Source organism: Alosa sapidissima, chromosome 5 (assembly GCF_018492685.1).
Source record: "Alosa sapidissima isolate fAloSap1 chromosome 5, fAloSap1.pri, whole genome shotgun sequence".
Classification (NCBI taxonomy): domain Eukaryota; kingdom Metazoa; phylum Chordata; class Actinopteri; order Clupeiformes; family Clupeidae; genus Alosa; species Alosa sapidissima.
Window position 1 is genome coordinate 11,834,544 of NC_055961.1, and position 13,191 is coordinate 11,847,734.

General features: G+C 42.5%; 2 protein-coding genes across 4 annotated transcripts; both read left to right on the forward strand.

The window, feature by feature from the left end:
* The first annotated feature begins 564 nt into the window (after window positions 1-564).
* LOC121709146 (TOG array regulator of axonemal microtubules protein 1-like) lies at window positions 565-5,320 on the forward strand. Of its 2 annotated transcripts, XM_042092282.1 has the most exons (8): window positions 566-840; window positions 1,310-1,775; window positions 2,017-2,221; window positions 2,513-2,618; window positions 2,803-3,035; window positions 4,084-4,242; window positions 4,868-4,993; window positions 5,142-5,320. In XM_042092282.1, the coding sequence occupies exons 1-8, from the start codon at window positions 721-723 to the stop codon at window positions 5,152-5,154; spliced, it is 1,428 nt and encodes a 475-aa protein (XP_041948216.1). In that variant the 5' UTR covers window positions 566-720; the 3' UTR covers window positions 5,155-5,320. The 2 variants fall into 2 exon arrangements, with proteins under 2 accessions (XP_041948217.1, XP_041948216.1); XM_042092283.1 differs by lacking the exons at window positions 4,868-4,993; window positions 5,142-5,320 and having other exon boundaries at window positions 565-840; window positions 3,992-4,236.
* A 1,658-nt stretch (window positions 5,321-6,978) lies between these two features.
* On the forward strand, window positions 6,979-11,733 carry LOC121709145 (TOG array regulator of axonemal microtubules protein 1-like). Of its 2 annotated transcripts, XM_042092280.1 has the most exons (8): window positions 6,980-7,254; window positions 7,725-8,190; window positions 8,430-8,634; window positions 8,926-9,031; window positions 9,216-9,448; window positions 10,497-10,655; window positions 11,281-11,406; window positions 11,555-11,733. In XM_042092280.1, the coding sequence occupies exons 1-8, from the start codon at window positions 7,135-7,137 to the stop codon at window positions 11,565-11,567; spliced, it is 1,428 nt and encodes a 475-aa protein (XP_041948214.1). In that variant the 5' UTR covers window positions 6,980-7,134; the 3' UTR covers window positions 11,568-11,733. The 2 variants fall into 2 exon arrangements, with proteins under 2 accessions (XP_041948215.1, XP_041948214.1); XM_042092281.1 differs by lacking the exons at window positions 11,281-11,406; window positions 11,555-11,733 and having other exon boundaries at window positions 6,979-7,254; window positions 10,405-10,649.
* The last annotated feature ends 1,458 nt before the right edge of the window (window positions 11,734-13,191 follow it).

Below are 13,191 nucleotides of genomic sequence, written 5' to 3' on the forward strand. Positions count from 1 at the left end.
ACATAGCTGTTTACAGTAGGTTAACCTCCTACCAGCCATTTACTGTTAGTGTTCTGGCATAGCCTAACTTAGCTAGCCTACTACATGTTTCCATTGTGATCTTAACTCTAATAAAGATAAAGTGATATCTATATCGTGTCTCCTTTGCTTATTCCATATCCAGAAAATACCAAGAAAGGAACTAATTATGTGAACTTTATTTATTTATCGAGTAAGATATGGCGGCGCAACTTCCAAGCTCCATCACACATTGGCCTCCAGTCATTTTTACCGCTGTTTCCTCCAGTCACTTTTACCGCTGTTTCCTCCGAAGGGGGGCGTGGTCGCCCTATAAGACGGCAAAAACTGGCATCATCCACATGAACGCGCATCGCTAAGACAGGGAGTAGTTAAGTCGTAAATTCAGTTGGTGTTCTGTTACCCACCTAAATTCAATTCTAAAGACTGGTCTTAACAAAGACCAACTTAGCAGTTAGGAGCAGTCGTAGCAAAGAGTTGGTGCAACCGGTGTCTGCTGTCTGCGCCCCTACGTCATAATGGGGAGGTCACCATTATGGGCGAAAATCGTCATTTCAGATCACTTGATGCATCTTCACCTTAGGACTCACCCGCTCGCTTCTCGGTAGCCTAGATATTTGGATTTTGCTCAGTAGACTATATTTAAGTTCTATACAATTTATTTGAAAGTAGCTCCTATATATCGGCGAAATTTTAAGTTCAATGGATTTTCAAAAGGAGTTCGGAAAACTCCATGCAGAAAATGAGGAGATGAAAACAATGATGCTACAGCTCCTGATTTTACGGCAGGAGCAGAATCAGAACACGATTTGTACCGCATGTGTGAGTTCCCTCAAACATCTAAGAGCCGGCGTACAGTTTTATATAGCCTAAATTATAACTAAATCTAATATTCCATGTTCCCTGCACTTCATTTGGCATCTATGCTGAAAGGGTAAAGGTCAATGTTTAAGTATGTTTTGATGATGGGCATCTATGAAGTGACTTTCCAGGTCAAAGTTGAAAGGATACAGCTTTGGTCAAATCTGACTATCAGTCACACTTTTTGGGTTAGTGGTTACCATAGAGGTATTAGAACAAATTATGATATTGTTCATACAGCTACTTTGTAATGTTATTATGATATCATTAATAATGTAATAATATAATGATGCCTTAGTTATTTACTAAATAGTGCATTATAGTGAAACCGTGAAGATTTCAAACGCAGCATGGCGGTTGGGCAGTTGTGTGTCAGAGGGTGTAGATGGTGGCCATGTTTGATGACATGTTGCCTCTTGCCTCTCTGCAGCCTCATCTTCTGACCTTGCCCCACGATTCCACAACGCGTTTGGGCCCACCCCAGCCCTTGCATGCCAGTGCGGCACCTGGCCAACGGAAGCTGCTAGCCCCCATACCCCCTGCATCCCCCCACCACCAGCTGCAGCGGTCTGTGAGGTCTACGCTGAGACCCCTGAGCGCTCAGCAGAGGGAGCGCCAGGCTCGCAAGGAACTCCTGCAGGAGGTCCTGGAACTCGCTGAGGAGATCAAACTTGCCAGTCTCAATGATGCCAAGGCCTCGGACCAGACAGGCTGCTCTGTGGGCAGCCTCAGTCCTCGCAGGACCCCGCCGGCGCCCCGTACTCTGCCCTTCCTCAATTCGCCCATTGCCCCTGCTATCCCCGCCCCCCCAAAGACAACCAGCCACAGACAGTTCCAGAGTAGACTACCCCGTCTCAAGAACACCATATCACTCAATGGGGTCACTGCTGTGACAGGTGAGTAGTCTCTCTTATACTCTTTCTCTCTCTCTCTCTCTCTCTCTCTCTCTCTCTCTCTCTCTCTCTCTCTCTCTCTCTCTCTCTCTCTCTGTCTCTCACACACAGAAGAATATATTGACTCAGTCTTTATTAGCCTAATTAAATATCAGTGCAGATATCAATTCAAATAACAAAGTTGTTTGCCAAGGCAAATGTAGACAGGATTTCAGACAAACATATTTGACCTTTGACCTCCCAGAGCAAAAGTCTGTTGAGTCTCTGGCAGGGAGGCAGGAAGAAACGAGGGAGCATAAGGAGGTGAAGAAGAGGAAAGTGACTGAGGCGAGGCATACAAGCAAGACCCAGCCGGCCAAGAATCTGCCAGAGTTGGCCAAACTGCGCCCACTGTCCTGTCCCGAGCAGGCCCTCCTGCAGGCCTTTACAGTGCTCAGCGACGATGACTGGTGGGAGTATAGCTTAAATAGTCTAGACTGATATATTAGGCTTTTTGCCAAGATAGGCTATGCTGTTACGCTATCCAGACAAATCGTAGGCTTTTAGCTAAGATAGATTAGACTATGCTGAGATATTGATGTTAAAAGAACAGCATGCCTTTAGAGTAGATAGTCTAGGCTATGTTAACACATAGGATTTACATGGCAAGAGTTGGTAAGTAGCTGGAGATAGAATACTTGAACCAAGTCCATGTATTACCATGTTCCTCTGATGTGAGTGTGTTGTTGGTGCTGCTGCAGGGGGAAGAAGATCGAGGCCCTGATCTCCATCAGGTCTCTGGCTCAGCACCACGCCAACGTGCTGCTGCCCAGGCTGCATGATGTTTGTCTGGCCGTCAATCAAGAGGTGAGAGGCTCTCTGCTGGAAAACATTCTGGAGCACATGTTGTATCTTTTGTCTTGTTTCAAACTAGGCAATATCTATTGAAATGCCTTAATGATGCTACCAAAGAAATGATGTTAACTTTGTCAGTATTCTATACAAGTCAAAGCGGTGCAAGCTGTCATTCTAATTCCCTCCTCCCAACCAGGTGAAGAACCTGCGCTCAGTGGTGTCCCATGCTGCCATGGTGACGCTGGCCCACCTGTTTGCTCACCTGGGGCAGGACATGGATGCGGAGGCCGAGGGCGCAGCCCGGACACTGCTGCCGAAGGCTGGAGAGTCCAGCAGCTTCATGAAGGACATGGATCTGGCCCTGGGGTACATGGTGTATAACACCAACCCCATCCGCAGCATGAACGCTCTCATCAACGGAGGGCTCAGGTTAGGGGCAGAGAGAAAAAGAGAGCAGGGTTGTACTGGTTAATTGCTTTCTAGTGCTTCTCAACTTTCTCTGTGTTACCTGGCTATGTAGTTGTCTGTATCAGTTGTTACCAGTGTTGGGAGTAATGCATTAAAAAAGTAATGTAATTACAGTAATGCATTGCTTTTTGCTGTAATGCAGTAATGTAAGGCATTACCAATACAATTTCAGCAATATTTTACTCGGTACAATTCTCAGTAACTGAAGTTACTTTGCTTTTTAATCCAAAATTGAGAAATGCTCAATTGGCACCAGAGAAGATTATCCAAGAATTAAAATAAAGTCATCTATGCTGGTCCTGGAATTTGATTGCATTGTTTAGATGACTGTAGAAAGGGAATTTGAGTTATCTCTGCCATTCATGCAACAGATCTAACATGGTTAGGCTATACTTCTCATTTCAAGCAGTGAGAATAGCCATTATTCTCAAACTATTTGCATTAAGTCTACACCACTGTAAGTGGAAGGAAATGCAACTAGCAATGATGAGAACCATTTAAAGTCAACATACAATTTCACCATGGCTATATTTTACTATATTAAGTTGTGAGTGACCTTTGGCCTTTGGGGCCTACATTGTCCCATGAGCCATAACTGCAACCGTTATATTGTTCTTTTGTTAGCCTTAAGCCTAGCTCAGTCATTATGCCATACCACATCACCTCCTGCCGTGTAATGAGCTGCATTGAACACATGAAGATCTATTGAGAACACCAAATCCATATTTCCTGTTATTTTGGTGAAAGTAATGTAAACGTAGTGTAATGCCTTACAATTCAAAGACAGTAATATTGTAATGTAACAAATTACTTTGAGATGACAGTAACAAGTAATAAATAATGCATTACGCTTTTGAAGTAACTTGCCCAACACTGGTTGTTACTCACCTAGTTTGTCTGTCGTTTCTGTGTCTCAGCTGTTTCTCCTGGTTCTGTCTCCTTGTCTCCCCTGGATCTCTGGCTTATCCATTCTCCTGGTGTGACTCATTGGTTCTCTGCTTCTTCTTAGTCACAAACATACAGCCGTGAGGAAGAGCACTGCACGGCACCTGGAGAAAGTGACGGAGGTCATAGGGGCAGCTCGTCTCCTGTCCGGCAAAAACGACCTGACTGCCCGCTTCATCCATACTGCCAGCTGCTTGGCCCTTGACAACGCACTGGAAGTCAGGTCGGGAGCCCTATTTCTCTATGTTTCCTTATCATTTACTTATTGGCTCTGTATAAAAGTGTCAGTTCAATTCATAAAAGTAAATGTTTCTAAATTAGCCAATCAGCAACAGTTTCTGTTCTATTATGAGGTATCCAAAAGTCATCTCATGTCATACAGCAATACTGAATGTAATTATCTGTCAGTGCATGGCATTGAAATAGTGTGTTTACAGCTAAAATATAGTGAAGAATTTGGGATTTAATATTCACTTTCCAGTAGTGTCCACAAAAGTTATAGCCTGGCTGACACCTGACTGATTATCAAATCTCCATTGACACAGCTTTCCTGTAAACAAATGTTTTATATTTAGTTGTTAACTCAATTCCAAAGTCTCTGAGAATCTGCTGAGCAAATTCAAACATAGATTTGGCAGGGTTCACCTAGACTACATAAGTTACATTACATATATGAGATATGAGATCTTTTAGGAGGGCCAGAGGCAATGACAAACATGCCATTTTTCCAATTATAAGTCAGTGTACCATCAAAATGATGTTAAAGCCATAATACTTATATGCTTATACATCATAAACTAATGAGTCAGTGAATCAATAGGTGCTGATGTATTTTGTGTCTGAAACAGGAATCAGGCCCGTAACATTCTGTCTGTAGTGGCCTCCCATCCCGACCTCATCAAGATGGTGGAAAGGTTCGCCCCTCTGAGTGATCAAATCCGCATGAAGGACTTTATTAACAAATGCCAGAAAAGGTGGACTGGAAACATCACCGGACACCATAAACACTAAACACTTTTACTTTACATTTATTTATCAAAGTGACTAGCTATTCAGTATTGTTTAATCTGTGAACATACAGTGTAAATTGTCTTGGTAATGTGCTGTTTTTTTCCCCGGCAGACCTTTGCGTTGAAGTGGACATCAGAGCCAGGGCGAGACCGCACCCACGGGGTCACAGACACACACACAACACCACCATGTGTGACAAAACACACACACACACACACAGGGCAGTGCTGCAGAGATACGCAAATGCACATCCGTTTCCCACATAAAATAAAGAAACAAAAATGAAAAAATGTGTTTGTCTGCGCTGATTCAACTTTATAAAACTTTCAAAACAATAAACAGTAATGAACACTCATTTTGATAACCTGAAAATCAAGTGCAAAGAGGTCGAACCAAAATGTTTATTATTTTTAATAGCCAACATACTCGTGGTGACAAGAAAGCAAAGTCCTTGAAGTCATTGGTTAAGAAACAACCCAGCTTTGATGATGTTTTAGCATTATCAGTTGGAAACAGTAAATTATTTACATTTTCTTGAAAAAGATTTACGGGAAACATAAGTTAGATTGCTTTCCCTCCTACTTTCCACACCAAATCTTATTTCTCACTGGAAATGCCTATATGAATTTTCAGGGGAATTTCACCTTTAGGAGGACCCTGCGGAACCTAACAACACTGCTGCCTTATGAATAAGCAGAAGCTTGCATTTTCTAAAGCCACCACCTGACGATCTTCTCTTATTCTCTTCCCCCTCTCTCTCTCTCCTCCCCTTACATGGTCAAGTGTCTCTAGCTAAAACAAGTGCTAGCTTGCTAACAACAATCATGAGAATGATAGCAATGTAGTTTGCACTGTAAACAACTGTGAGAATTTAAAGGGGTGTATCATTCATGGATAACACCTTTTGTTAACAGCTTATTGTACTTTCCTAATCAGATATACTTTGAAACACTTTGAATAACATAAGCAGGCTTAAGGTCAAAATGTAAGCACTGTGTAGCAACCTGCCCCCCCTTACATGGTCAATTGGTGTCTCTAGCTAAAACAAGTGCTAGCTTGCTAACAACAAGCATGAGGATGATAGTGGTTTGCGCTGTAAACAACTGTGAGAATTTCAAGGGGGGTATCATTCATGGATAACACCTTTTGTAAACAACTTATTGTACTTTCCTAATCAGACATACTTTGAAACACTTTGAATAACATTAGGTATCTAGCCCAATATGTTTGTGTGCATAATAACGCTAAGCTAATGTTACATTGGATATATAATTGCCTTTCTTCCTGTCACTGCATTCCTAGCATCAACATGGTTGGTTGATTAACGTTATTTGGGATTGTATCCCTTTCCATTAGTGTTTTATGGTGCTTTCAGTCATGCTGTACATAGCTGTTTACAGTAGGTTAACCTCCTACCAGCCATTTACTGTTAGTGTTCTGGCATAGCCTAACTTAGCTAGCCTACTACATGTTTCCATTGTGATCTTAACTCTAATAAAGATAAAGTGATATCTATATCGTGTCTCCTTTGCTTATTCCATATCCAGAAAATACCAAGAAAGGAACTAATTATGTGAACTTTATTTATTTATCGAGTAAGATATGGCGGCGCAACTTCCAAGCTCCATCACACATTGGCCTCCAGTCATTTTTACCGCTGTTTCCTCCAGTCACTTTTACCGCTGTTTCCTCCGAAGGGGGGCGTGGTCGCCCTATAAGACGGCAAAAACTGGCATCATCCACATGAACGCGCATCGCTAAGACAGGGAGTAGTTAAGTCGTAAATTCAGTTGGTGTTCTGTTACCCACCTAAATTCAATTCTAAAGACTGGTCTTAACAAAGACCAACTTAGCAGTTAGGAGCAGTCGTAGCAAAGAGTTGGTGCAACCGGTGTCTGCTGTCTGCGCCCCTACGTCATAATGGGGAGGTCACCATTATGGGCGAAAATCGTCATTTCAGATCACTTGATGCATCTTCACCTTAGGACTCACCCGCTCGCTTCTCGGTAGCCTAGATATTTGGATTTTGCTCAGTAGACTATATTTAAGTTCTATACAATTTATTTGAAAGTAGCTCCTATATATCGGCGAAATTTTAAGTTCAATGGATTTTCAAAAGGAGTTCGGAAAACTCCATGCAGAAAATGAGGAGATGAAAACAATGATGCTACAGCTCCTGATTTTACGGCAGGAGCAGAATCAGAACACGATTTGTACCGCATGTGTGAGTTCCCTCAAACATCTAAGAGCCGGCGTACAGTTTTATATAGCCTAAATTATAACTAAATCTAATATTCCATGTTCCCTGCACTTCATTTGGCATCTATGCTGAAAGGGTAAAGGTCAATGTTTAAGTATGTTTTGATGATGGGCATCTATGAAGTGACCTTTCCAGGTCAAAGTTGAAAGGATACAGCTTTGGTCAAATCTGACTATCAGTCACACTTTTTGGGTTAGTGGTTACCATAGAGGTATTAGAACAAATTATGATATTGTTCATACAGCTACTTTGTAATGTTATTATGATATCATTAATAATGTAATAATATAATGATGCCTTAGTTATTTACTAAATAGTGCATTATAGTGAAACCGTGAAGATTTCAAACGCAGCATGGCGGTTGGGCAGTTGTGTGTCAGAGGGTGTAGATGGTGGCCATGTTTGATGACATGTTGCCTCTTGCCTCTCTGCAGCCTCATCTTCTGACCTTGCCCCACGATTCCACAACGCGTTTGGGCCCACCCCAGCCCTTGCATGCCAGTGCGGCACCTGGCCAACGGAAGCTGCTAGCCCCCATACCCCCTGCATCCCCCCACCACCAGCTGCAGCGGTCTGTGAGGTCTACGCTGAGACCCCTGAGCGCTCAGCAGAGGGAGCGCCAGGCTCGCAAGGAACTCCTGCAGGAGGTCCTGGAACTCGCTGAGGAGATCAAACTTGCCAGTCTCAATGATGCCAAGGCCTCGGACCAGACAGGCTGCTCTGTGGGCAGCCTCAGTCCTCGCAGGACCCCGCCGGCGCCCCGTACTCTGCCCTTCCTCAATTCGCCCATTGCCCCTGCTATCCCCGCCCCCCCAAAGACAACCAGCCACAGACAGTTCCAGAGTAGACTACCCCGTCTCAAGAACACCATATCACTCAATGGGGTCACTGCTGTGACAGGTGAGTAGTCTCTCTTATACTCTCTCTCTCTCTCTCTCTCTCTCTCTCTCTCTCTCTCTCTCTCTCTCTCTCTCTCTCTCTCTCTCTCTCTGTCTCTCACACACAGAAGAATATATTGACTCAGTCTTTATTAGCCTAATTAAATATCAGTGCAGATATCAATTCAAATAACAAAGTTGTTTGCCAAGGCAAATGTAGACAGGATTTCAGACAAACATATTTGACCTTTGACCTCCCAGAGCAAAAGTCTGTTGAGTCTCTGGCAGGGAGGCAGGAAGAAACGAGGGAGCATAAGGAGGTGAAGAAGAGGAAAGTGACTGAGGCGAGGCATACAAGCAAGACCCAGCCGGCCAAGAATCTGCCAGAGTTGGCCAAACTGCGCCCACTGTCCTGTCCCGAGCAGGCCCTCCTGCAGGCCTTTACAGTGCTCAGCGACGATGACTGGTGGGAGTATAGCTTAAATAGTCTAGACTGATATATTAGGCTTTTTGCCAAGATAGGCTATGCTGTTACGCTATCCAGACAAATCGTAGGCTTTTAGCTAAGATAGATTAGACTATGCTGAGATATTGATGTTAAAAGAACAGCATGCCTTTAGAGTAGATAGTCTAGGCTATGTTAACACATAGGATTTACATGGCAAGAGTTGGTAAGTAGCTGGAGATAGAATACTTGAACCAAGTCCATGTATTACCATGTTCCTCTGATGTGAGTGTGTTGTTGGTGCTGCTGCAGGGGGAAGAAGATCGAGGCCCTGATCTCCATCAGGTCTCTGGCTCAGCACCACGCCAACGTGCTGCTGCCCAGGCTGCATGATGTTTGTCTGGCCGTCAATCAAGAGGTGAGAGGCTCTCTGCTGGAAAACATTCTGGAGCACATGTTGTATCTTTTGTCTTGTTTCAAACTAGGCAATATCTATTGAAATGCCTTAATGATGCTACCAAAGAAATGATGTTAACTTTGTCAGTATTCTATACAAGTCAAAGCGGTGCAAGCTGTCATTCTAATTCCCTCCTCCCAACCAGGTGAAGAACCTGCGCTCAGTGGTGTCCCATGCTGCCATGGTGACGCTGGCCCACCTGTTTGCTCACCTGGGGCAGGACATGGATGCGGAGGCCGAGGGCGCAGCCCGGACACTGCTGCCGAAGGCTGGAGAGTCCAGCAGCTTCATGAAGGACATGGATCTGGCCCTGGGGTACATGGTGTATAACACCAACCCCATCCGCAGCATGAACGCTCTCATCAACGGAGGGCTCAGGTTAGGGGCAGAGAGAAAAAGAGAGCAGGGTTGTACTGGTTAATTGCTTTCTAGTGCTTCTCAACTTTCTCTGTGTTACCTGGCTATGTAGTTGTCTGTATCAGTTGTTACCAGTGTTGGGAGTAATGCATTAAAAAAGTAATGTAATTACAGTAATGCATTGCTTTTTGCTGTAATGCAGTAATGTAAGGCATTACCAATACAATTTCAGCAATATTTTACTCGGTACAATTCTCAGTAACTGAAGTTACTTTGCTTTTTAATCCAAAATTGAGAAATGCTCAATTGGCACCAGAGAAGATTATCCAAGAATTAAAATAAAGTCATCTATGCTGGTCCTGGAATTTGATTGCATTGTTTAGATGACTGTAGAAAGGGAATTTGAGTTATCTCTGCCATTCATGCAACAGATCTAACATGGTTAGGCTATACTTCTCATTTCAAGCAGTGAGAATAGCCATTATTCTCAAACTATTTGCATTAAGTCTACACCACTGTAAGTGGAAGGAAATGCAACTAGCAATGATGAGAACCATTTAAAGTCAACATACAATTTCACCATGGCTATATTTTACTATATTAAGTTGTGAGTGACCTTTGGCCTTTGGGGCCTACATTGTCCCATGAGCCATAACTGCAACCGTTATATTGTTCTTTTGTTAGCCTTAAGCCTAGCTCAGTCATTATGCCATACCACATCACCTCCTGCCGTGTAATGAGCTGCATTGAACACATGAAGATCTATTGAGAACACCAAATCCATATTTCCTGTTATTTTGGTGAAAGTAATGTAAACGTAGTGTAATGCCTTACAATTCAAAGACAGTAATATTGTAATGTAACAAATTACTTTGAGATGACAGTAACAAGTAATAAATAATGCATTACGCTTTTGAAGTAACTTGCCCAACACTGGTTGTTACTCACCTAGTTTGTCTGTCGTTTCTGTGTCTCAGCTGTTTCTCCTGGTTCTGTCTCCTTGTCTCCCCTGGATCTCTGGCTTATCCATTCTCCTGGTGTGACTCATTGGTTCTCTGCTTCTTCTTAGTCACAAACATACAGCCGTGAGGAAGAGCACTGCACGGCACCTGGAGAAAGTGACGGAGGTCATAGGGGCAGCTCGTCTCCTGTCCGGCAAAAACGACCTGACTGCCCGCTTCATCCATACTGCCAGCTGCTTGGCCCTTGACAACGCACTGGAAGTCAGGTCGGGAGCCCTATTTCTCTATGTTTCCTTATCATTTACTTATTGGCTCTGTATAAAAGTGTCAGTTCAATTCATAAAAGTAAATGTTTCTAAATTAGCCAATCAGCAACAGTTTCTGTTCTATTATGAGGTATCCAAAAGTCATCTCATGTCATACAGCAATACTGAATGTAATTATCTGTCAGTGCATGGCATTGAAATAGTGTGTTTACAGCTAAAATATAGTGAAGAATTTGGGATTTAATATTCACTTTCCAGTAGTGTCCACAAAAGTTATAGCCTGGCTGACACCTGACTGATTATCAAATCTCCATTGACACAGCTTTCCTGTAAACAAATGTTTTATATTTAGTTGTTAACTCAATTCCAAAGTCTCTGAGAATCTGCTGAGCAAATTCAAACATAGATTTGGCAGGGTTCACCTAGACTACATAAGTTACATTACATATATGAGATATGAGATCTTTTAGGAGGGCCAGAGGCAATGACAAACATGCCATTTTTCCAATTATAAGTCAGTGTACCATCAAAATGATGTTAAAGCCATAATACTTATATGCTTATACATCATAAACTAATGAGTCAGTGAATCAATAGGTGCTGATGTATTTTGTGTCTGAAACAGGAATCAGGCCCGTAACATTCTGTCTGTAGTGGCCTCCCATCCCGACCTCATCAAGATGGTGGAAAGGTTCGCCCCTCTGAGTGATCAAATCCGCATGAAGGACTTTATTAACAAATGCCAGAAAAGGTGGACTGGAAACATCACCGGACACCATAAACACTAAACACTTTTACTTTACATTTATTTATCAAAGTGACTAGCTATTCAGTATTGTTTAATCTGTGAACATACAGTGTAAATTGTCTTGGTAATGTGCTGTTTTTTTCCCCGGCAGACCTTTGCGTTGAAGTGGACATCAGAGCCAGGGCGAGACCGCACCCACGGGGTCACAGACACACACACAACACCACCATGTGTGACAAAACACACACACACACACACAGGGCAGTGCTGCAGAGATACGCAAATGCACATCCGTTTCCCACATAAAATAAAGAAACAAAAATGAAAAAATGTGTTTGTCTGCGCTGATTCAACTTTATAAAACTTTCAAAACAATAAACAGTAATGAACACTCATTTTGATAACCTGAAAATCAAGTGCAAAGAGGTCGAACCAAAATGTTTATTATTTTTAATAGCCAACATACTCGTGGTGACAAGAAAGCAAAGTCCTTGAAGTCATTGGTTAAGAAACAACCCAGCTTTGATGATGTTTTAGCATTATCAGTTGGAAACAGTAAATTATTTACATTTTCTTGAAAAAGATTTACGGGAAACATAAGTTAGATTGCTTTCCCTCCTACTTTCCACACCAAATCTTATTTCTCACTGGAAATGCCTATATGAATTTTCAGGGGAATTTCACCTTTAGGAGGACCCTGCGGAACCTAACAACACTGCTGCCTTATGAATAAGCAGAAGCTTGCATTTTCTAAAGCCACCACCTGACGATCTTCTCTTATTCTCTTCCCCCTCTCTCTCTCTCCTCCCCTTACATGGTCAAGTGTCTCTAGCTAAAACAAGTGCTAGCTTGCTAACAACAATCATGAGAATGATAGCAATGTAGTTTGCACTGTAAACAACTGTGAGAATTTAAAGGGGTGTATCATTCATGGATAACACCTTTTGTTAACAGCTTATTGTACTTTCCTAATCAGATATACTTTGAAACACTTTGAATAACATAAGCAGGCTTAAGGTCAAAATGTAAGCACTGTGTAGCAACCTGCCCCCCCTTACATGGTCAATTGGTGTCTCTAGCTAAAACAAGTGCTAGCTTGCTAACAACAAGCATGAGGATGATAGTGGTTTGCGCTGTAAACAACTGTGAGAATTTCAAGGGGGGTATCATTCATGGATAACACCTTTTGTAAACAACTTATTGTACTTTCCTAATCAGACATACTTTGAAACACTTTGAATAACATTAGGTATCTAGCCCAATATGTTTGTGTGCATAATAACGCTAAGCTAATGTTACATTGGATATATAATTGCCTTTCTTCCTGTCACTGCATTCCTAGCATCAACATGGTTGGTTGATTAACGTTATTTGGGATTGTATCCCTTTCCATTAGTGTTTTATGGTGCTTTCAGTCATGCTGTACATAGCTGTTTACAGTAGGTTAACCTCCTACCAGCCATTTACTGTTAGTGTTCTGGCATAGCCTAACTTAGCTAGCCTACTACATGTTTCCATTGTGATCTTAACTCTAATAAAGATAAAGTGATATCTATATCGTGTCTCCTTTGCTTATTCCATATCCAGAAAATACCAAGAAAGGAACTAATTATGTGAACTTTATTTATTTATCGAGTAAGATATGGCGGCGCAACTTCCAAGCTCCATCACACATTGGCCTCCAGTCATTTTTACCGCTGTTTCCTCCAGTCACTTTTACCGCTGTTTCCTCCGAAGGGGGGCGTGGTCGCCCTATAAGACGGCAAAAACTGGCATCATCCACATGAA